We start from the raw sequence: 23,235 nt of genomic DNA, 5'->3' as shown, positions 1-23,235 counted from the left end.
ATTATCCCCTGAGTGTTTCCTGTGCGGGACATTGTCCTCGTGGCTTGAGAATACATTTAAGGACTTTACATAAGAAGAAGTAGAAGTAATGAAGATTCTAGACACAATAATGTTTAATTTATTGATTTGAGAGAGACAGAGGAAAAGTGGGGAGAAAGCGAGAGAGAAACATCAATTTGCTTTTCTACTCATTAATGCATTCATTGATTATTCTTGTATGTGCCCTGACTGGGGATCGAGCCCACAACCTTGGCATATCGGGACCATGTTCTAACCAACTGAGCTACCCAGCCAGGAATATACAACAACTACTAGAAGAGTCTGAAAGGTGGAGAGAAGACAACTTCTAAGGACCTCAGGGTAGAGAGATGTCACAGAGCTATGTCTCTAGGGTTTTTTGTTTTTGTTGTTGCCTCATATATTCTCAACTTGGTGCTGCAGAAGCTGCAACACAGACAGACAAGAAATGTTCCAAAGAAAGCCTGCTCTCTCTCTAGCGAAAGGACAAGAAAAGGGCAGCCTAGCCAAAGAGGACTTCCAGATAGTGAGCACTCTTACACAGCCAAATATCACAGAAAAATCTGTGGGCCCACACCACTGATGCCAGCAAAGCCCAAGCAGAGAGCCTAGGCTTCTACCCTCACCCACCTGCTCCAGAGTGACACCCCCCACCAGTGCGGGGTCAGGGAAGGCCAAGGGCTGACCCTGAACTCCCAGCCCTGCCCTGTGGTAACTGGTAATCTGTGCTGGGCTTGTGTCCGAAGAGACCGAATCAGAACTCTCACCATGGCCCATTGGTAATGAGGCCGCCCCCTCCTCAGGGCGCAGAGGTCTTGTGGGGAGCAGTACCCAGGCGCTCCTGCCCCTCCCAGCCAGGGTCTGTGAGGACAGTCAGCAGAGGTCTAGTGAACAGAAGAACGAAATGGGAGAAATGACTCTGCCGTGTTTCAAGAATACAGACGGTCATCACGATGGAGCACTGGTAGAAAGATTGACACGCGCCGTGACGTAAGGAAACAGAGAAGCCGGAATGGCCCCATACAAGTCTCGTCAAACGATTTTTTAGCAAAGGTGAAGAAGCAATTCACAGAAGAAACAATTGTCTTTTCGACAAATGGTGCTGAGGTCATCGGCCTCCACAGGCCGGAAGTTGAACTGAAATCTCCATCTGAACCTCACGCCTTATTAAAAAATAAACTCCAAGTGGATCAGAGACAAACTGAAAAGGTAAACTATAAATCTTGTAGAAGAAACACAGGAGATCATTTTCAGAATCGAGGGCATGGTGAAGAGTTCTTAGACAGGACACCTACAGTCCCCAGAAAAATAACATTTATTTTTAAAAATTGCGAGGCAAAAAGACCCTGTGATGAGAATGCAATGACCAGTTACAGTCTGGAAGAAACTATCTGCAAGCCACAGAGCTGATAAAGGACTGATATCCCCAATTTATAGAATTCTCAAACTTCAACAGAAAAAAAAAAAATCAATCGGAGAAAATGCTCCCAAGACACAAAGAGACATTTCACCGAAGAGGAATCACAATGGCAAATTAGCCCATGAAAAGATGCTCGACGTCACTAACCATCAGGGAAATGCCCTTCAGACTACTCGGTGTTTAAAATTTGTGTCCATTTATTAATCTGAAGAAATTAAATAGAAAACAAATTTTCAGTGACAATAAAAGAATCTCAAAAGTATGTGTTAAGCCACTGCAATGTGCCAGGCAAGGTGTTAGGTGCTTAGGGGAAAGCATGAGCAAATGGTCCTGTTCTCATAGAGCGAGAGGAGGGGAGTCGGCCATGATAACCTTAACAGCGATGGCTAAGTCACGGATCATGCTTACTACGGGCTAGCCTCAACAGAACCCTGAGAAATAGAGCTTTAGCAAACCCCCTTGCCAGGGCTGCCTTAACAAAGCACCCCAAAGTGGGCAGTGTAAACAACAGAATTCATCGTCTAACAATTCTGGGGGCTACGCATCTAAGATTAAGGTATCAGGAGAGCTGGTTCCTTCCAAGGGCCGTGAGAGAGAATCAGTCCCATGCCTCTCCCTGAGCTTCTGGTGGTGTGCTGGACGTTTGGGGGGGTTCCTTGGCTTACAGAAGTTCCTTATGTTTTCATGTGTGTGTCTGTGTCCAAATCTCCCCTTTTTATAAGGACACCACGCCTACTGGCTTAGGGATGCAGCCTACTTCAGTCTGAGTGGGAGCACATCTTAACCAATTACCTCTGCAAAAGTCCTATTTCCAAACACGGTTTCCTTTTCTGAGGGGTTAGGACTTCCACATGTGAATTTGGGGACCAGGGGAGAGATACAGTTCAACCCGCAACAAGGGGAAGCAATAAAGTCGGGCCTGAGCATGGGAGAGCTCAAAGGTGAGAGGCGGTGAATGAAAACCGGGGGGGGGGGGGGGGGGGCAGGGAGGGNGGGGGTCAGAGAGTGAGAAATCAAGAGAAGGAAATGTCTCCTCAAGAATGGTGGCGTGGTGACTTCCGCCAAGATGGAGGCATAGGTGGAAACACTGTGCCTTCTCCCACAGCCAAGTTCGAATACAACAAAGGTTTGGAGAACAAAGCCACACCCAAAGACCAGAAAATTGAATTACACGGAAGTCCGACAATGACGAACTGTTCAACAGGGACGGTAAGAGGGGCGGAGCCAGCAGCGGAGCAGGGTCGGGCAGGACAGATCCCCGGACCTAGGCGCGCAAGTGGCCCGGACCCAGTCAGGGTGTGGGGCAGACTGACCGCGGTCACACATTTGCACACAGTGAGACGGACCACGCAGGCCCCAGAGGGCGAACCCAGTGGTGGAGGGCTGACGGCGGTGGCACACTCGAGTGCAGTGGAACAAAACGCGTGGGCCTGGTGATGGTGGTGGCTGCGGTGCTGGTGGGGGCTTCAGGCGGCAGGCACAGACAGGCGCCTTCAGGCGGCAGACGGGACACAATTGTTCCTCTTTGACCCCGCCCCCACATACAACGTCACAACCCAGCGACTTAGTTGCCCTGTTCTAGTGAACGCCTTAGGGCTCCAATCCTGCTACAGAACAGGCAAGAACAGCCCAAAAGATGGCGCAAGAAGAACTCAAAGTCCCAGAGCCAATAACTCTCAGTGACCCAGAAATTGCCAGCCTCTCAGAAGCACAGTTCAAAACACTGGTCATCAGGATGCTCACAGAACTGGTTGATTATAGTCACAAATTAGAGGAACATATGAAGGCTAAACTAATTGAAATGAAGGGAGATGTCCGGGAAACCAATAGCGATGGAAAGGAAACTGGGACTCAAATCAATGGAATGGACCAGAAGGAAGAACAAAACATCCCACCAGAAAGGAATGAAGAAATGAGAATTCAAAAAAATGAGGAGAGGCTTAGGAACCTCCAGGACATCTTTAAACGTTCCAACATCCGAATTATAGGGGTACCAGAAGGGGGAAAGAAACAGCCACGAGTGGAAAACTTATTTGAACAAATAATAAAGGAGAACTTCCCCAGTCTGGCAAAGGAAATAGACTTCCAGGAAATCCAGGAAGCTCAGAGAGTGCCAAAGAAGTTGGACCCAAGAAGGAACACACCAAGGCACATCATAATTACATTAGCCAAGACTAAAATGAAGGAGAGAATCCTAGAAGCAGCAAGGGATAAGGGGACAGTCACCTACAAAGGAGTACCCATCAGACTGTCAGCGGATTTCTCAAAAGAGACCTTACAGGCAAGAAGGGGCTGGAAAGAAGTATTCCAAGTCATGAAATCCAAAGACCTACAGCCAAGATTGCTTTATCCAGCAAAACTTTCATTTAGAATGGAAGGACAGATAAAGTGCTTCTCAGATAAGGTCAAGTTCAAGGAGTTCATCATCACCAAGCCCTTATTATATGAAATGCTAAAGGGACTTATATAAGAAAGAGATGATGAAAAATATGAACAGTGAAAGGACAGCAAACACACAGTTATTAACAACCACACCTAAAACAAAAGCAAACCAAGAGGACAGCTAGATCAGGAGTGGAACCATAGAAATGAAGAACACATGGAGGGTTAGCAACAGGGGGGTGGGAGGAGGAGAAGGGGGGAGAAGGCACAGAAAATAGCATAGACAGTAGGTAGAAAATAGATAGGGGGGAGGGCAAGAATAGTGGGGGAAATATAGAATCTAAAGAACTTGAGACACGTGGTTATAAACTAAGGGGAGGAGAATGATGGGGGAGGGAGTGTGTGGGTGGAGGGGAATGAAGGGGGGAATAGAACAACTGTAATGGTATAATCAATAAAATATATTTTAAAAAAAAGAATGGTGGCGTGGTCACTCAAGAAGAGGCCCTAGGCCTGGCTGCTGTGGCTCAGTTGGTTGGGCATCATCCCCAAACCAAAAAGTCACTGGTTCAATTCCTGGTCAGGGCACATGCCTGGGATGCGGGTTTGGTCCCTGGTCGGGGCATGTGTGGAAAACAACTGATTGGTGTTTCTCTCTCACATTCATGTTTTTCTCCCTCCCCTTTTCCCACCCTTCCCCTCTCAAACAAAACAAAACAAAACAAGGCGTAAGCCCTACAAGTATCTGGAGGTTACTATGACTCCAAAGGGCCTACGTTAGAGGAACATAAGGGGTCAAATCCAAAGGGAAGACTGGAACTGGGGAGTCAACAGATAGGGAAGGAGGGGGCAGGGCAGCCGCCGATGAGAAAATGAGGGGTCACGGGAGGGTTTCATTGATTTTCTCAAGCGAAGAAAACAGCTGCACAGCCCATCTAGAAAACGGCGACTTCCACTTTTCCTTCCCGTGACGTACATTTGAGTCAGTCACTTTGAACCATACAAAGATATCTTCTCCACTTTCCCGCAAGTGTCCTGACGGAGCTCAGTATTTTGTACGTGACATCTTACAGTATCAACTTACTCGAAGCCAGAGAGTACGCTCACATTGCATTAATTGTTTGTGTCACTGACTTTTTTTAAAGCAAGTAATTCTTCTAGTCATCATTACACACACACACACACACACACTCAAAATCTAAATCTGCAACTCAACACGTTGAAGAAAATAGCACTTAGATTTGGCCTTGGGTCTTGAGAGAAATGACCTGCACAGAGCAGAATCAGTCCCTATATAATCTAAGACTGTTTTTGACACTGAGGGTTTAATACCCCTGTCCCCACGCTGTAGACAAGTCTGGGGCACAGTGCCAGCTGCAGCCCCCACACAGGTCCATGCACACCTCCAGGAGGCACTGTTGAGCCCCGAGGGCTTTCCATGACACGGCTCTCATGGATTGAGGAGGCCAGCCCTGCCCTCGCCGCCCTTCCAACAGGACATTCCTTTGAACAAAAGGCCTCCTCTGTCCTCACAGCCCTGTACCCAGGGTGAGGACGATACTGTGCAAAACAATGTCCAGCTGTACAAGATCAATTTACAAGAGATCCACATGATGTAAAAAAAAAAACGAAAGGGTAAGTGGAGAGCAAGCCAAAATGCCTGCAAGAGATTTAATCCACAAAGAAGAATCTAACCGCAAAAGTAACAACCTGATCAAAGTGTCTGGTTTTTCTGAACTGAATTCCAGCCAGATCACCTTCATTCAAAGAATTGATTTTATCATCCATTGACCTAGCAGCCTGCCACCATTGGCCAGGCACCAAGCCCCCCATCCACACACCTTCCCAACTAGGAAAGTGCTAGAAACAGAAAGAAAGCGGCTTGCGGTTGCTACAAAAGAGAGGGAATTGTATATTCGACTTTGCACACACAGAATTAGGTGCAATCAGTCAGTGGTAACATCCAAGAGTTTACGTCATCAGCTCCCTGAAGTCCATGACTCCCTGCTGGAACCAGTGTCACCCCCTCCCTCCTGGCCACCAGCCTTCTCCAGTGACGACACTCCATGCACGGGGGTGCTACCCCACATCCCTTTGGCCCGCACTGTCGCTCTATGGCTTTCTGTCCTTTAGACCACGTGCCGAGAGAGGGAACCTCCCTGTGGCTCTCACCGACAGCCACATGCCCCTCCAGTCCCCATCTCGCCCCACTGTCTCCCCTTCAGCACGTGGCCCCCTCAGTCCTTAGGGGGCGACCCTCCGACACAGAGCCCCGCAGCTTCCTTCTCCTGCACCGCCAGGTAGCTTGGTCCTGTCTGTTTCTCTTCTCCCCAGAGCAGAGCTGCCTGACGTCTATGTCCCCCTTTCATCACTGGCCAAGTCACGGACCACCTGGGAGTGAGACTGAGGAAAACAAAATGTCCTCAGGAAGAGGACAGAATGCCTCAGACTTTGTCACGGCTTTTTCACTCGGGGGCCTCTCAATGTTAGTTGCCTTTTCTATTCTAATATTTACTATAAACTCTATCCAGGAATTTCTTTTTAGCATGACTTCACCTGTATTTTCTATAGATACATAAAGTAGTTTATGAGTTTGTTTCTCTTCTTTCTCCATTTAATACACGCAGTGAGCATGGAGCCACAGGATCCCAGCACTAGAGGAAAATTTCCAGATCACCTACTCCAATCCCTTTACGGGCGAGATGGGAAACTGCATGCTTTGGCTCATTATCCCCTGAGTGTTTCCTGTGTGGGACATTGTCCTCGTAGCTTCAGAATACATTTAAGGATTTTACATAAGAAGAAGTAATGAAGATTCTAGATACAATAATGTTTAATGTACTGATTTGAGAGAGACGGAGGAAGGGCGGGGAGAAAGAGAGAGAGAAACCCAGGGAGCGTTGCTCTGGCCGATCAGTGGCAGAGCTGGGGCCAGACCCAAGGCTCCGGGCTCTCAGGGTCTTTTCTCAGTTTCTCACAGGACTTAATGTCCCTACTCTTTTGGCAGGAGTCCCAAGGACCCAGACAAAGGTCTTCCCCGAAGAGTTGAAGGCAGCATCTCCCTGGATTATCCCCTCATGTCCCCCCCCTCCCCCCGCCAAGGACCCCCGCAGTACCCTCAGGTAGCCTCATCACCAAGGTTATGGGACTTCCCCCAAGGTCACACAGGATGTCACAACATGAAAACTGGGATCCTGAACTCCTGACTCAGGCTGGTTGTGTTGACCGCCCCCCCACCAGGGGCCAAGGCCCTGGACAAGAGAGAGGAGGGACAGAGAGATGGGGCAGGGGGTGGGGGGGGTGGAGTTACAGAAGAGGCCAGAAAGGCGCAGTCGGAGGAGGAGGACAGCGGGTGCTGGGAAGAGGCAGCCAACAATCTCCGACTCAGCTCCTTCGTCCTTTTTAGTTTCATGTGATCAAAACTGGAAAAAGAAATGGCTGTTTACCACAAGAATGCGGTTCCCTTGCCACAAACCTTAGTTCGAAATTACTCTCTTGAGAATACAGATCTCTGTTTATTAAACAAAACATAAATCTGACCACAAGCCCTGTTGTGCCAACAGAAACATTTTGTACAAATGGTAAGACTGGACCTTGAAGAGAGCTGGAAATCTCCACTCGCGGAGTCGTGCCGCTGAACAGATCTGCCCCTCCCTCCCCTGTTCACTGACTTCACCTTAAAATGCCCTCACCTGTCCAATGCCAATAACTCACTAACTTCTCTAACCCTTAGAGCTATCCCACAGCAGAACTGGCTGCCTTACATTAGCATGACATCAGCCCTGGTTGGATGGCTTGGTTGGTTGGAGCATTGTCCTGTACATCAAGAGGTTGAGGGTTCGATTCCCAGTCAGGGCACACACGTAGGTTGCTAGTTTCATCCCCAGTCAGGGTGCACATGGAAGGCAACCAATCAATGTCTCTCTTTCTTTCTAAAATCAAGGATTAAAAATATCCTTGAGGAAGGATTAAAAAAAGTTAGTAAGACATCTGTTACTTGAGGTATTTTAGCAGAAGTCCAAGTAACAACCTTGAGAGGCAGGAAAGGTCAAGTACAGCCACACCAAAAACTTTAACATTCTGCGTGGGGCAGGGGTAGAGGGCACTGGGCTGGGCGGCCGCACAGTCATTTTCTGACACTGAGATTCTGCGTGCTTCTCTGTGTCTTACTTCCAGCCGTGTCCATGTCTTGAACATTCTTGGGAGTGTCTTTCCATTCCACTGTACATCTTGGGCGCCCCGAGAGCAAAGGTTGATAATAAGCAGTTCTCTGCACTCTACACAACTTAAACCAAATGAAGGTTGTTTTAAAAATGGGAAAGAAGATTCTAAGATGTCGAAAATTTTCTCCAAGCCATCCAACAGATCCTGTACGATGTACTCTACCTGCTCCATTGTGATTGGGTTGCTTTTCTGTGGAAGATTCTCTTTTGTAAGCTGTACTAACTTGACTTTATTTCCTGATTATAGGAGTAACACAGTCACTGTGGAGAATTTGAAAGACATAGAAAATGTACAGAAGAAAATGAAAATCAGCCCGGACTGGATAGTGTAGATGTGACCACCGCTGACATCTGAACAGGATACGCTTCGAACTTTTTTCTTCGCCGTATGTGGGTGTCACAGAACTGGAACCACATTGAGTATATAGGGTTGTTTTTATTCTCACCCAAGGATATGGTTGTTTTTTAAATTGATTTGAGAGAGATGAAAAGAGAGAGAGAAACATGAATGTGAGAGAGAATCATCAATCGGCTGCCTCCTGCATGTGCCCCGGATGGGGATTGAACCTGCAACCTACATACGTGCCCTGACTGGGAATTGAACCTACAACATATTTCTCGTGTTTGGGATGATGCTTCCACCAACCAAGCCTCCCAGCCAGGGCCTGAGTATACAGTTTTATAGCCTGCTTTTTTTGCTTTGTGTTAGATGGCAAATGTGTTTCTAAACAATTAAATGTTATTCTAAAATGTCATCTTAATAGCAATCTTTTATTCCAGTAGAAGCTACTTCTAAGCTTTCATTTTTACAAACCCTGGAACACTGAGACGGAGAATGTTGGATGTACATTTTTGTGCTTATCTGCTTATCCCCTTGGGGAAGGGAACTTTTTAAAAAGAGTTACACCGTAGAAGGGAAGGCAACCAAAATAAACTGACCTTCACGAAGCGTACAACTTAGCTAGAAATCAGCTCCATTTCGAAGGCTTCCCTGACATGATGGCTGATTGCGTTTGCCCCCAAGCTCCTGATTAAAACAACCAAAAAAAAAAATCACGTCTAAAGGAAGAGAACATCATCCTAGGTCTCAAGTTATTTCTGCAAACAATTGTGTGTGATGATCATTTTCCACACAGTAAAAAATAATGAGGGACACAGAGAAGCACAAAGACATGAACGAGAACCAGCAGAAATAACCAGCAATAGGCACAGACTCCTGGGAATAGACAAACACTAAGGGTATCAGACACAGATTTTAAAATAATTATGTTCACTCTATGCACAAAGTTGAAAAACAAGACTCAATAACATAAAGCTATTAAAAAAAACACAAAACAGGAATTCTGGAACTAAAGTTATACAATTGAAATGAAGAACCCACTGGGTAGTTACTATTGAAATAAGTTTCAGGCCCCAGATGGAGCCATTCCTGCCCGGGGTGCACACCATGATTTAGATACCTTTTGTGTCCCTGCCAATAAATGCTCCACTTGACCAGAAATGCGGTGGATTCAGTCAGCTAATCCCCAAACGCCAAGCCAACCCTGGCCTTCTCACATTAAACAAGGTTGCCTATGTCATCCCAGCCAATCAGATATTTTCTCTTTGTCTCTTCCTTGTTCTTATCTTATAAAAGCTTCTTTGCGTTATTTTTTGCAGTTCTCCAAAAATGGGACTGTCCACTTCATGAAGTGTCAGAGTTTGTTTATGTCACCTAAAGTGTCTTCTTTCATCCCTTCTTTTATTAGGCACAGATGTCACAAGATTTAATAAAGGGTAGGGAAGAGAATATCAAAAGCACATAAAAACAAAAAAGATGGATAATAAAGAAGAGGGCAGGGAGCCAGAGAACACAGTGGGCGACTGGAGTCGTGGAAGAGGAGGAAAGAATCGGGCATAGGTAGTATATGATGGCTGAGAACTTTTCAAAACTGATGAAAGACATCAAACTCCATATCCAATTGCCTATGCACACCAAGCAAGACAAATAAAAAGAAATCCATGCCTGAGCTCTTCAGAATAAAAGTGCTGAACACTAAAAACAAAGCAAAACCCTTAGAAACCACCAAAGGAAAAAAAGAGAAGCAAATCAACTGCATGGAATACCAACTGGATGGATGGACAGACACTATGGGAGTCGAAAGAAATAGAATAATATTTTTAGCACTGGAAGGAGATGTCTTTCACCCCAGAATTCTACACCCAGGGAAAATGACTTTCAAGAATGAAGAATGAAAATATACCCAGACGAGACCTGAGAGCACTCACCATTCACTGAGGAAACACTAAAAGGAGAAGGAAATGATTGCAGATGGAAAACCACACATGCAGAAAAAAATAAAAAACAATAAATTGGTGTATGTGTGGATAAATTTAAACATTCACTGCATAAAATAACTTATTGAGTTAAAAAGTATACATACAGTTAAAATATGTGACTCTAAGGGTATAAAAATCAGGAGTAGTAAGCTGAGTTCAAGTTCCAAAACCTTCACATTACTTGTGAAGGCAGTAGGAGTATCAATTAATACTAGACTTTGATAAGAACGCATGATAGAATCTCTCTACAAAACAGGAATAATAAAAAGATTCAATCGAAAAGTAATGAGAAAGCAATCAAGGGGGCAATAGAGAGATGGGAACACCAGAGAGCACTTAGGTGGAGATTCAAACCCACATCTATCAGGGAACATTTTCCATGTAAACAGATTCAGGGGCCAAATTCAAGACAAAAATGGTCGGCCTGGATTTTTTTTTAACATCCTACACTATGTTTTTATAAGGTACACATCTAAAACATAATAAAGATTTAGAAAACTCAAGAGAAATGATGGGACGAGAGACACCATGCAAAACTAAGCCAAGGACAGGCAGAAGAGCTACCATGATATCAGGCAAAGAGAACTTCACGGAGGCAGCACGTATGGGGAGGGGACAGCTTCCTCTCACCAGCAAGCACGGCTCCAAGCACTGCCTCGGATGCCAGCAGGCGTCTGAGAACTCAGCTCAGCTCTGACATGACCTTCCCAGAAACAGCATCAGATGCCACAGGAAAGGGGCTCCGTCCCACGGACTACCCTCCACCTCAGACACCAGTCGCCAGCCCAGGTTGTTTATCTGTGCTTCTAACCAACCAGCTGCAAACTGGAGGTTCCCACAACCCGCCCCAACACAGGATACCAACCACAAGTCCAGGTGGTGACCTCCACGCCCGACCAACTGGCTGTCAATCAGAAGTCCCCCTTCCTTGGCTTTGATTAATTTGCTGGAAAGGCTCACTGAACTGAGGAAAACCCATTTACTCACTAGAGTACTGATTTACTACAAAAGGAAATAGCTCAGGAACAGCAAGATGGAAGAGATGCATCGGGCAAGGTGCAGGGAGGAGGCGCACAGGTTCCGTGCCTTCCCCAGGCTTGCCTGTCTCCCGCCACCTCCCCTTGCTCACCACCTCAGGAGCTCTCTGAACCCCGTGCTGTTGGGTTTCTATGGAGGCTTCATTACCCAGGCATGATTGATTAAATCATTGGCCATTGGCGATTGACTCAACCTCCAGGGCCTCTCCTCTCCTCTCCCCAAAGGTCTGGAGAAAGGACTGAAAGCGCTACTTCTCCAATGGCCTGGCCGGTTTCCCCGGCAACCAGACCCCATCTTCAGGCGTGGTCCAAAAGTCACCTCCCTAGCATAACAAAAGACACCTCTGTCAGCATGGCTTAGAAAATTCTAAGGGTTTTAGGAGCTCTGTGCCAGGAAGCTGGACAAAGACCAAATATATATTTTTTATTATAAACCAACAGCTCAGAGGGATATTACAAAACAATTTTTTAAAGAAGGTTCGGTGCACCACAAAGGTGTCATAACTCTATGTTTGAATAAGGCCTAATTACAACCTCAAATATAGAATGCAAAAACAGAAAAAGCTACAAGGAAAGGAGAAAAATCCAGTCATCTGTCTTTATTCAACAGACTAAATGGACCAATTAAAACACACACACACACACACACAGGAAAAATATACATCTGCACCCTTATCTGACATAAAATACTGAACCCAGAACTGGATGACACGCTTTTCAAGTGCCACCAAACATTTGCAAAAATTGGCCATATGTTCGTTCTTAATATCAAAAAAATAGAACCATCAAAATATGTTTGCAGATGGCAATGCAGTTAAGCTAGAAACCAATAACAATAGCTAGAAAACTTCCCTGTTTGGAAATTAAGAAGTACACCGGTGAGAAGATGCCGGGGGATGGGATTTAGGGCCCAAGGGGAAAATGGCCTTAGCCAGGAGGAAGTCCCATTCTTCTTGTTCACCCACCTCAATCCAGGCAGTGGCCCCAGCGCCCCCTAGTGCAATAGTGGATTAAGTGCAAGCTGAATGAATCACCCTGGGAACTGTCCAGAAATGGTTCCAAGGGGTGGGCTGCGTGCTTGTTCACTTCACTTGCATCAACTCTGTGGCACCATCTCCGAGCTCAACCCTGTGTAGCTCTCCATTTTTCTCACATGGATACTCCGCATTCTCTCCCAATTATAGACCCGTAACTGAGTGGCAGTGAGTGAGGTTAATCTCCTCTATCAACTAACTACTACTCCGGTAAAGGCCTACATATTTTGGTCCCATGAGTTACTAGACACTGACATTATTCTGTGAAACAAAAGCCACATGCAAGAGGAGCCATGGATCCCATCTCAGCTCAAAAGTTAGGAAATGGCAGGCACTGTGTGCTTAGGGCCGGGATTCTTCTCTCAGTGGCTTAACTGGAAAGGCAAGCCCTAAGTTCAAGGCCAGCAGTCTCTTCCCAGAGATGGAGAAGCAGTGGAAGGGCCTCTCAGAATCACAGGGGAAGTTTCCTCAACATGAAATATCCTTCCCACCCTGGCTGGTGTGGTTCAGTGGATTGAGCACTGGCCTACAAACCAAAAGGTCACGGGTTCAACTCCCAGTCAGGACACATGCCTGGGTTGCAGGCCAGGTCCCCAGTTGGGAGTCCATGAGAGGCAACTGATAGATGTATCTGTCACACATCCATGTTTCTCTCCCTCCCTTCCCCTCTCTAAAAATAAATACATAAAATCTTAAAGAAAGAGAAAACAAAGAAGCAATGAAAGAGCTTTCCCAGAGTCAGAGGCCATTCCAGGCCACAGATTACTGGTTTTCAATCTTTCAGTCCAGGAAACACTCTGCCTGCTCCTCTTCTTTTTCAAATGAAATTGTAGCAGGCAAAACAGATAAAACTGGAGGCAGTGAGGACCCTGGGACCCCCACGCTCTTGGCCAACCCCAGTCACCTCCAAGGAGCCTGGCCACAGACATCTTAGCCTGGACTTTTTAAAAGTATGTGTAACCAAACACCTGTCTCAACCATTAAAAAAAAAAGTCTTGAGAAAGTGCCTGCAGAATGTGTGGCTTTGAGCAAGGCAACTTCCTGGTACACCTTCCAAAGCAAACCCAATATAAAATGTATTAAGAGTTCCTTGGTGAGGTAACTAGCTGCATGGACCTGTTTTTTTTTTTTTTTAAGTAAAATAGTAAATAATGGTGACACTTGTAAAAAGAGTCACCCTATTGCCCCTTCTCTGGGAGTCCATGAGTTATGAGAGACCAGTCAAGTCCCCCCTATTTTGGGACAGCAAAATCTTTGATCTGTGGAGAGCGTGCTTCCCTAGTTTTGGACTGATTTGCAAACACTGTACCGAAAACAGTCCCACATCAAATAACAATGCATCAAAAAGGAGAGAGATCGCTATCTTTGCCCTCTGCATCCACAGGGTCCAGGAGTTTCCTCACTGGCGAGATCTGGCGAGATGCTGTCAGTCAGAGAGGTGGATGCTGTTACCAACAGCCCGAGGCAGGGCTGTTTCAAACCTGTGTGTGCCCCAGGCTCTCACGGATCACGCAGAGGGGCGGGCGTGCTCTGCTCACCGCAAACACACTCAAACGCACCGAACAGCCTGCATCGCATTGTTTCTGTTTAGATGAACTGGATGGTCTTGCTTTGGAAAAAAAACCAGTCCTTTTGATGGCACAGTTTCGTCGTCGTTTGTATTGCAGATCCGAGAGCATTTCTTTCAGGTCTCGAGCATCTTTGAGACCCGTGAACATCCTCAGAGACTCCAGGCATGGCTGTGATCTCTGGCGCCTGTTGGATAAATCGGCCCCGGTCTGTGAAGCTTCCCACGGGGGTTTACTGGGAGGAAAATGCCAAGAGCCATGTTCATCCTGTTAAGTAATGCCATCTCCGTGGGGACCCACCGGTAAAATTCCTCTCTGGTTGTGGTACCGAGAGCAGCGTGCTGCTTCTGTTGCTTTTGCCCTGTGAGCCTGCGAGCCACAGGCGTGAGTGTGTGACCCCCTTCGCACTAGGTACCAGAAGGCTTGGAAAACAGGTGTGCCTTTTTGTCCCCGACACTCGCTTGTGGGCCCTCCTCCTCCTTCCTACCCTAACTTTCTCTTTGCTTCATTTCCTCTCATTTCAGTTTATTTGACCTAGTTCATTCATGTTATGTATGGTTCCTTAAACCCTTTTCTGGACAAGACAGAATATAGACAAATCAATACATACACAGCATCCTTTTCCCCTGAAAGGGCCTTTCTCTCCCGTTTTCTATTTGTGCTGACTGTTCCGTGAAAGTGGGAGTTAACCGGATTCCCTTCCGTTGCTTTGGCCTCCTATGTGCCTCTCCCGATTCTGTTCTCCTCTTCTCTTTTCTCAGTCCCTCCCCTTTTTTCAGGGCTCTTTTGATCTGCCGGGGTTTTTGCAATAGCTTCTTAGATCCCTCTGAATCTAGGCCTGGCCCCCGTGAATCTATCTTTTGAGCCCCTTAAATAAAAAAGTGTCCACAAGATCCACATAGGGCGCCCCAAGCGCAGAGTCTGGTCTCCTCTGTCCGCCAGGCAGGAACATGACAAGCTGCCTGGTCTAACCAGACACACAGTGGCCAACCCTGTGCTCCCAGGACGGTCACTACGTCCCACCCCAGGGCCACATGTTCAGGCCTCGGGGGGCCTTGCCACAGTGTGCAGCTCCCCTCCTGGAAAACGACCCATCTCACATTTCCGGTCAAAATGCCACCTCCGCTCTCAGACAGTCCCCCAGTCCCCTAGTCTCCAACCCTCATCCACGAATCTCCCATTTGATGAGGCCTCCTCGTCGCTCATTATTTGCATCCTTATTCATTTGTCCACATCCCTCACTGGACCCAGCTGCTGGAGGACAGGGACTGTGTGACCTTACCCACCTGGGACCCCCGTTCCCCACGCCAAGGGCCCAGCACACAGCAGCTGCTCGGTCATTACTGAATGTTCACCCAAGCGGTAGGACCAAACTGGACTTGTGTTCGCTGCCAGGAAATGAGCTCCTGGCAACACTTCTGCCCCCAGCCCCCCAGCCCAGGACTACAGGGCCACCACTGATTTGTAGCTTTGGGCAAATTAGAAAAAAGGGGCTCCCCTAGGGTACCCAGGGGGTGTCACTTGCTCCGTGGTGAGTGCTCCCCTGGCGTGTGGGCTCAGGCAGATTCAGCGCCTCCCTGCTCGCTAGCCCCTAACTGTGGGCGACACCCACATTATATCTCAACTCTCTCATCACTGCTCGGTCACTGCTGGACTGTGAGCAGGGGAGGTAGTGATCAAGTCTCTGCTGTCTTTGCCTCTCAGATGCTCAGGATCTTGCCTTTCACATCCCCAGCAGATATTCAGTAAATGCTTTAGACCGAAGAATCAAGCTACTCCTCCGTCCCCAACCTTCGCAAAGCCTTCCACCTGCACCCTGATCGGTTCAAACTCCCCAGCCTGATTCCCCAGATGCTCAGCCTCTCCATTCACCTCCTCCTGCTCAGAGGCCCACACTTACCCAGGCACAGGGGGCTTCTGAGCATCTCTTTCCTCTGGGCCCTCGCTCCCCTGTCCCTCTGCCTACAGTGCCCTCTTCTCTCCTCTGCTCGTCAAAACTCTACCCATCCTTCAAGACCCAACTCAAACGCCATCTTCTTCAAGAAGCCTCCCACCCGTGACGTGGCTTCTTGCTGCTGAGATGGAGCATACTTTGTCCTTCCCAAGTCATCCCTGGAACAGAGCTCTGTGTTTGAATGAGAGTGTTTTGAGGGCAGTGACTCCCAGACTTTCGTTCAGTGCACATAGTAAGTGCACAGTAAGTACGGGCTACATGGGATAGGAGATCCAGCCCCGCACCTGCACACGGCTGCAAACTCACGCTCACAGGGCACACACCTACTCTCCTCCTCCTTTTTTCTCCGTTCTGCAAAAGGTGAGCTCAGGGAAGAGCTGCATAAATTGCCCCTCCCTTCCCGCCCCCAGCCAACGAACGGAGTTCGGCTTTCCTTCTCAAGAGGTAAGAGCAAGGTGTGACAGCCGACCTTCCTTTGCTCCACCCCCTCCCTTTCCCCCAAAACAGAGGAGAAATTCACCTCCGTCTGCCAGGTTGGTCTCCAGCTCCTGCGGGACAGGACACAGGCAGGCACGTGGCGCCCGGCACTCGGCGCACCTCCACGGCAATGGTGCAGACACAAGCCTTCCTCTCCAGCACGGAGCACCTCACCTCTGTGCCCCCCGCCACCCTGGTCCTCAGCCTGGTCCTCGTCTCCTTCCACTCGGCTTGCTTGGCAGGTGGAACTGTGAGCTTTATTCTTGGCCACGCAGGGAAGGAGAAGGGAGGGGGAGGGGGAGGGGAGGAGGAGGATTCTTTGGCTAGGGTTGGTCTGCACGGAGAGGAAACGATCCTTTCTCATCTGAAGGATTAGGCAGGGGGCGTGGGGGGTGGGGGGGTGTCTCATCTTTACTCCTGTCCTCAGTTAGGACAGGAGCGGCCACCTCTGTTGTCCTTTGCCACCAAGAAAGAGGAGCCATGTGCAGAGCCTCTCCCATCAGGGGACCGAATCAGCCTAAAACGACAACTTTCGGGTGCTGTTTCTCAGTGGTGCTCCGGGATGCTGAGCTCTGCAACACTCCCTCTGCACCCCCTGCCCTCCGGCCCTCTGACCCCCCCTTGAACCCTGTGCTTTCTTTGCAACTCACAAAACCTTAATGCATGAAAACTGCCACACACTGTCCCTCATTCTCCCGTCCCCCTGGGACATGGGAGGTGTGGGGTTATTGCCTTGTGGAGGCTGGAGGTGTTGAGGCCACCCCGTCAGGCTCTCCCGGGCTGGACTCTGAAGCTCAAGCAGAGAGACCTCCCTTAGGCTCCCATGCTCCTGACTTTGGCTTTGATCTTGCTCCTTTGATCTTGCTCCTTAGCTCCCCTGAGAACAGTCTGCCCTGCTCCCTGACTCTGTCTCTGTCTGTCTCTTCAAAACCAATGCTCACCACCCCCTCATTCAGCCTGTATCTGCCTCTCTAACCCCCACGGTCTCTACTGTGGAGGTTCAGAGCCAGGGAACCTCGAAGCTGGCTCACACCTCCTCCTGGCTGCGTGGCCTTGAGCAAATTCCTGACCCTTTCTGTGCCCCCGTTTCCTTACTTATAACATGGGGATAATCTCGTGCTTGTACATAAGGTTGTTGGAATAAGATGACTGCAGGTAAATCCCTCTGAATAAACGAGCTCAGGGTAAACACCTGATAAATGTTAGCATATTCACTTGTCCAGTGTAACTTCTTTCCAAACGAGAGTGTTTTGTGTCTGTTTACCCGTACAGTGCCTTGCTTAGGAGGATACGGCCTCAAAAAACCTTGACAAGTTTAAAAAAACAGCATCGTTACAAGTGTAACTGAATAGTTGGGTCTTCCTAGCAGCATTTACTTTGGAAGTGACCCCAAACAGGATCAGTCCCTGGCTGGCTCTGCTTAGGGGGATGATATTAGTTTGAACCATATGACATTGCTGCACAACTTCTGACCTACAGAAATGGCGACTTCATACGGTTTCACCGAATGCTAGCATGAGACTGACTAGGTTTTTTCCACTCACTTGCTCTATCTAGACAAAAACCAGTTCCATTCCAGGGGAGAGGGGAGGTGAAAGTCAGGGCGGAGAAGTAACTTAGGTTAGAAAGGCCATTAAAATGTTGAGGAATCCATTTCTCCAAAACAAACAAAGACCCAGCTCTAAGCCATTTAGCTGTAAATAATTTACCGTCACATCAGATTACATCGAGGTAATGATCACACTTTCGGCCGCACACCGAAGTACCTCGGGGTGGGGGGCATACAATCCGTCTGAGCAGCAATTCTCTGGCTTTGGCTGCTTAAGCAGTTTCCTCCTGACTTGTCCTGCTCTGAGACACCAAGCTCCTTTGAAGGACATGCTGACCGGCAGCAAGGGGAGCCTTGAGAATTTGCAAACCCGTTTCTTTTCTGGCATTTCTAAGAAGCAGATTGAACCACCATACAGTTTCCAGAAAGAGTCTTCAAAATTGGTCCCTTGGTCTTCACCCACCTCGAGGCCTGGAAGAGGGGAGGGGGAGGGGGGACCGATAAAAAGGAGGTCACTTATTCTACCTAGATTAGCACTGACAGATTAGTATTGTTTGCTACTCATGAAATCCCCCGTCTGTGTGCCCAGCTTCCAGCGCAGCGCCTACCAGCCGCATACGGTGACTGAGCGCTAGAAATGTAGCTAATCTGACCGAGAAACCGGATTTCTAATTCAATTCTTTTAATGAACTTAGCCACCAGTGGCCGTCCTAGGAAGCAGAGCAGATGGAAGTCATCTCTCCTCTCGCTCTGTTGTGGGGGTGGGGGGGGCAAGCCCAGCTTTTCTTCCTTTTTGCCCTGCACCCACCTTGCCTCCCAAACGCTGGCACAGCCTTCAAAATTACTGCTGATGTTTCCTTGATCGCTGGGTTCCGTGATTCTTTATCATAGGACATTCTTTTTTCTTTTTCTGGATTTAATCTTCATTGCATTCCCCCCCCCCCAAAAAAACCGTTTAGAAGAGACATTGTAAGTGCTGTGTATTCTATCAACCTCTAGACTTCCTCATATGGTCATTTTTTTTTTTAATATCCCTCTTCCTAATACCATTTATCTTTGTCAGTAATGAAGAATCAAGGTCAGATTTCCATGTCTACTTGTTCAAGGTTTTGAAGGGAACTGAAGATAGTTCTGAAAAGGCATTCCAGACGTTTAAATGACTGTGGTCCTATATACTAGAAAACCCATTTTCTGTGTGCATTTATCTACCTGCACAGAAAGCAGCTAAAATAGAGTGTTTGGAAAGCTGCACATAGCAGGCCCTCAGTAACTAAAGGTCAAGGCCAAGTGGAGACAAAGCATCCCTGCATGGGAACAGACCATGCTAGGAAAAGGGAGCTCAGAGTCTGCTCGGGCTGCTAGAATGAACCACCACTCCCTGGGCCGCCCCAACAGCAAGGATCCATTTCCTCCTAGTTCTGAAGGCTCAGCTGAGAGCAGGGCTGGTCTCTCCTGCAGCCTCTCTCCTTGGAGTTGCGGGTGGCCACCTTCTCCCTGTCCCCTCACGCGGTTTTTCCTCTGCGTGCACATTGTCCCTCTTCTGAGAGGGACACCAGTCATATTGGGCCGGGGCCCGCACATATGACCCCAGCTCATTTTATAATTCCCTCTTTAAAAATCGTTTTCTGCATACAGTCGTTACTGGGGGCGGGTTAGGACTTCAACATCTGACTGTGGGGGGCGGGGACACAATTCCGTCTATAACAGGGGGTGAGCTTTGCTTTGTGAAGCCTAGAATGGAACGTCTATAATACTTTCACAATACTCACTACTGATTTACAAAAAAGATTCCTACTACCCGAGACTCTTTCCTGTCTTTCCTTCCAGAAGCAAGCAGTGGCAACAGCTCCGCCTTGACCGACCACCACCCGGATGCGGAGACTCTGGAGCAGTGCCACAGTAAGCTCCTGCCGGGGGCCCTGCCCGCAGAGCTGGCCCGGGGCTGGGAGGGAAACTGACCTGAGACTCTCTGCTCACCACATGGGGTGACTGAGCGCTGGCCTGGCCTTCCCGTGCACTGGTGTGGTTTGCTCTGGCCTCCGGGACTGTTCACGGGGTATGTCTAAAGAGCCATCTTGACCTTGGCCAACATTGAGGCTCACCACCTTTGTGGTGCAGATGGCTTTAAAGACCCATCCGCATGACAGACGGCTACGTTGCCCTTAGCTCAAAGGCTTGCAGAAGTTCGACAGAGGCAAGACCACAAAACCCAGCTGGTCCCCTGTCTGCCCAAGGCTGGAGCTTTACTGTCATTCCTTTCGCATGTTTCTGTTCTTCCCCTACTTGAATACTTCCAGCCACGAGGAGGTTGGCACGTCACACAGCAACCACTATCACACGTGCCTAATTAATAGCAAGTCTGGCTGTGTTCCGCGTCTGGCTTCCTTTATTCCGTCCTCACTGAATGACCGAATGTGTTCACTTAGGGAGCAGGATCACAGGCCAGGATGAGTGGAGGTTAAGAACATGGCTTTGGAGTCCTGCCCCCGTGGGTTTGGGTTCTAGTTCTGCCCTCCCGTGATCCTGGGCAAGTTACAGCCTTCATGTAAAATGGGAATCCTAACTGTACCTATCGCTTCGCAAGGAACCAATAAGGTAGCAGGTGTAGAGCATTTAGCACAGCACAGGGCATGCCTTAGGAAAGCCAAACTATGATATTATCGTTATTGTTCCCCAGACGTGGACTTCTGCCAGCAAGCCTCCCGCTGTTGCCACATCGGCGTGGATGAGTACGGCTGGATCGCGGCCGCCGTTGGCTGGAGTCTCTGGTTCCTCACCCTCATCCTGCTCTGCGTGGACAAGCTGATGAAGCTGACGCCAGAGGAGCCCAAGGACTCGCCGGCGTGAGCTGGAGAAGCAGCCGCAGGAAGGCCCACCCCCACCCAACCGCGGCTAACGACAGGAACAGAGCTGCGTCAACCCGGTTTCGGGTAACGTCATTTTCGCCTCTAAACGTCAGTTCCTTTCGCAAGGGAAGAACGGGTGCTCGGTACAAGGAAAGGCCATTGCTGCTAATTTCTAAAGGGACGTGGGCCCGTCTGAGCCCCCGATCATCTCCTTTCTCAGGAGAGTCTCTGTGGGAGCGGCTTCTGTTTTAACCATCGCTGCCCTCTGGGCTCCAAGGGGGCCTCACAGGAACCCTGAGACCTGGTCTTTGAGTCGACACGTTTGAAATAAAATTTGTAACCTTCTCACCGAACACAGGCTGTTGTCATCTGTCTGTCCCTCCTTTCAGTCAAGGGCATCACTGTCATTTCAAAATAAAAGGATCACCTTTGATCCCCACGCTGTCCTCACCCCCATGTCCGGTGCTTCTCCAGCTCTGTTCTTTCCGCAACTATAGCTTCCGTGGCTGTCCTGGGCCATCCTCCCTGCCTGCAGCCTGGTTCCCGTCCTCCCTACATGGTCCCCGAGTTATTGCAGGATATTTCCTTTCATCCTGCCTTCAAGATCTTCCTCCCCAGCTCGCCACTCCCCTGGGGCAACTGCCAGCACAGCCTGGCACCAAGCCCTGCCCATGGGTCCAACTACACAACTCCCAGCAAAGACCCGCAGGGCCTGCTCCACAGCTGGGTGTGTCCCATGGCTCTGTTGCTCTCCAGCTCCAGATCGNCTCCAGCTCCACCCCGCCCCCCCCCCCCCCACAATGAAGGCCACTGCTCCACGTCCAACACAAAGGCTTGCTCTGCCTGGAGCCTTCCGGACCCTCCTGGGGCACTGGGAGCTGGAGCTCCTAGCTGTTCTGCCCGGAGGTCCAGCCATCGTGAACAGACTTCTTTTCACAATCAGTGAACAAAAACTCCTGGGGCGCAGAGAACTCCTCACAATGTGCGCGCAGGGAACGAGCAAACACATGTGTCCTCGCCCCCAATGAACTTCGGACCACCATTCTGCATTCAGAACCCCCGTTTTTCTATAAATGGTTAAAATAACTGAACTGCCAAAGAAGCCGGTTGGTTTGATTCCTGTTCTCTCAGTGACTTAGCACCAGGACACGGCACACCAGGAACTGTGCCCGTGGGTCTGGAGCGGGAAGAGGGGGCTCATCAGGAGGAGGAAAGGACAACACACCCCTTTCTTTGTGAAGCGATGCCGGCCCTTGGTTGGGAACTGTGTACTTGGATCAGATCGACTCTAATCAAAATACAAAACAGCAGGAGGCCTCTGAAACAGGAAGACACGGGCTGCAAAGGTGGCAGATGACTTGGAGCTGCCCCTCGCTCTGGCAGAAATCTGAAACACATTTCCCTGATGGTGGGAACTAAGGGGTCAGAATCTCCATTGTCAATTCAGTAAAGTGGGGCGGACTGATGGTGCCTGAGCGTTCAGCAAGCACGTGGACAGAAGTGTCTGCGTGATGCCTGGTGTGTGCTGGGGGCATACACGCGAGTCTGCACCCCGCTTTTTTAGGGATTCAAGGACTTTCCACAATACGCAGTTGCTTAATTCCTTAGCCACCAGAAGATCTGGTGACGCACACGCTTTGGATTTCCTATCTGGACACATTTCTGAAACAAAACAGTGTGACGGAGCGGGAAGAACACTAACTCCAAAAAGCGTAAGAAAGAAGGCAAATGAAGGTCTATTTCTGGCCAATGAGAACAGAAACACGCCACTGCCTTGCGGAGCATCAACCCTCTAAGTGAAAAAGGTAAGACTGGGACCAAGCAGTGGTTACAAACCGGCAGAGCTGTCGGAGGCGCTGCGCTGGGGGGTGAGCGCGAGGCCCGTCCAGAGCTCTGACCCGCCTCATGTATCAGGCTCTGGGGGGAAAGACTGAATCTGCTGCTTTGAAAAGCGGAGAGTGAGAACATCAGTTGGTGTCTGAGATCTCCCCCAGTCTGGGGCAGCGTGGGTTTTTTTTGTTTGTTTTTTTTGAGAGAGAGACAGAGAAACATTGATTTGTTGTTCCACTTATTTACACATTCACTGGTTGATTCTTGGATGTGCCCTGACCAAGGATCGAACCTGCAACCTTGGCATCTTAGGACAACACTCTAACCAACTGAGCTACCCGGTCAGGGCTAAATTCTTAGACTTCAAGGAAGTGAATTTGGGGCAGATGCTGCCACCGTCACCTGGAAACGCAGGTATTCTGTGAATTGCTCTGCTTTCATCTGCCCAAGAGGAAGGCAGTCCAAATCTGAACAATCGCTCTTTTCTCTGAATAAAGAAAGATGGACAATTTAAGGGCTATGCTTCCCAGCTGCTGTGTCTCAGATTTGCTCTCAGCATGGAATCTAGTCTAGCAAAG

The 23,235-nt window shown here is 48.8% G+C and overlaps 2 protein-coding genes across 4 annotated transcripts in view; one reads left to right on the top strand and one right to left on the bottom strand.

The window, feature by feature from the left end:
• Positions 1-16,557, bottom strand: part of ATP6V0A4 (ATPase H+ transporting V0 subunit a4) — a 71,427-nt gene extending 54,870 nt beyond the window's left edge. Inside the window, exon 1 of the mRNA XM_037049105.1 lies at positions 16,476-16,557. The gene's annotated coding sequence lies outside the window, so the exon portion shown is untranslated. The remainder of the gene's footprint in view (positions 1-16,475) is intronic.
• On the top strand, positions 16,541-21,180 carry TMEM213 (transmembrane protein 213). Of its 3 annotated transcripts, none has more exons than XM_037049114.1 (4): positions 16,541-16,674; positions 16,864-16,968; positions 19,809-19,880; positions 20,659-21,180. In XM_037049114.1, the coding sequence occupies exons 1-4, from the start codon at positions 16,563-16,565 to the stop codon at positions 20,826-20,828; spliced, it is 459 nt and encodes a 152-aa protein (XP_036905009.1). In that variant the 5' UTR covers positions 16,541-16,562; the 3' UTR covers positions 20,829-21,180. The 3 variants fall into 3 exon arrangements, with proteins under 3 accessions (XP_036905009.1, XP_036905008.1, XP_036905010.1); XM_037049113.1 differs by having other exon boundaries at positions 16,541-16,682; positions 16,860-16,968; XM_037049115.1 differs by lacking the exon at positions 16,864-16,968.
• The last annotated feature ends 2,055 nt before the right edge of the window (positions 21,181-23,235 follow it).

Source organism: Sturnira hondurensis, unplaced genomic scaffold, assembly GCF_014824575.4.
Source record: "Sturnira hondurensis isolate 20B ecotype Veracruz unplaced genomic scaffold, ASM1482457v3 Scaffold0006437, whole genome shotgun sequence".
Lineage (NCBI taxonomy): Eukaryota > Metazoa > Chordata > Mammalia > Chiroptera > Phyllostomidae > Sturnira > Sturnira hondurensis.
Note: the sequence above shows the minus strand (reverse complement) of the source record. Positions and strands in the feature narration are given on the sequence as shown.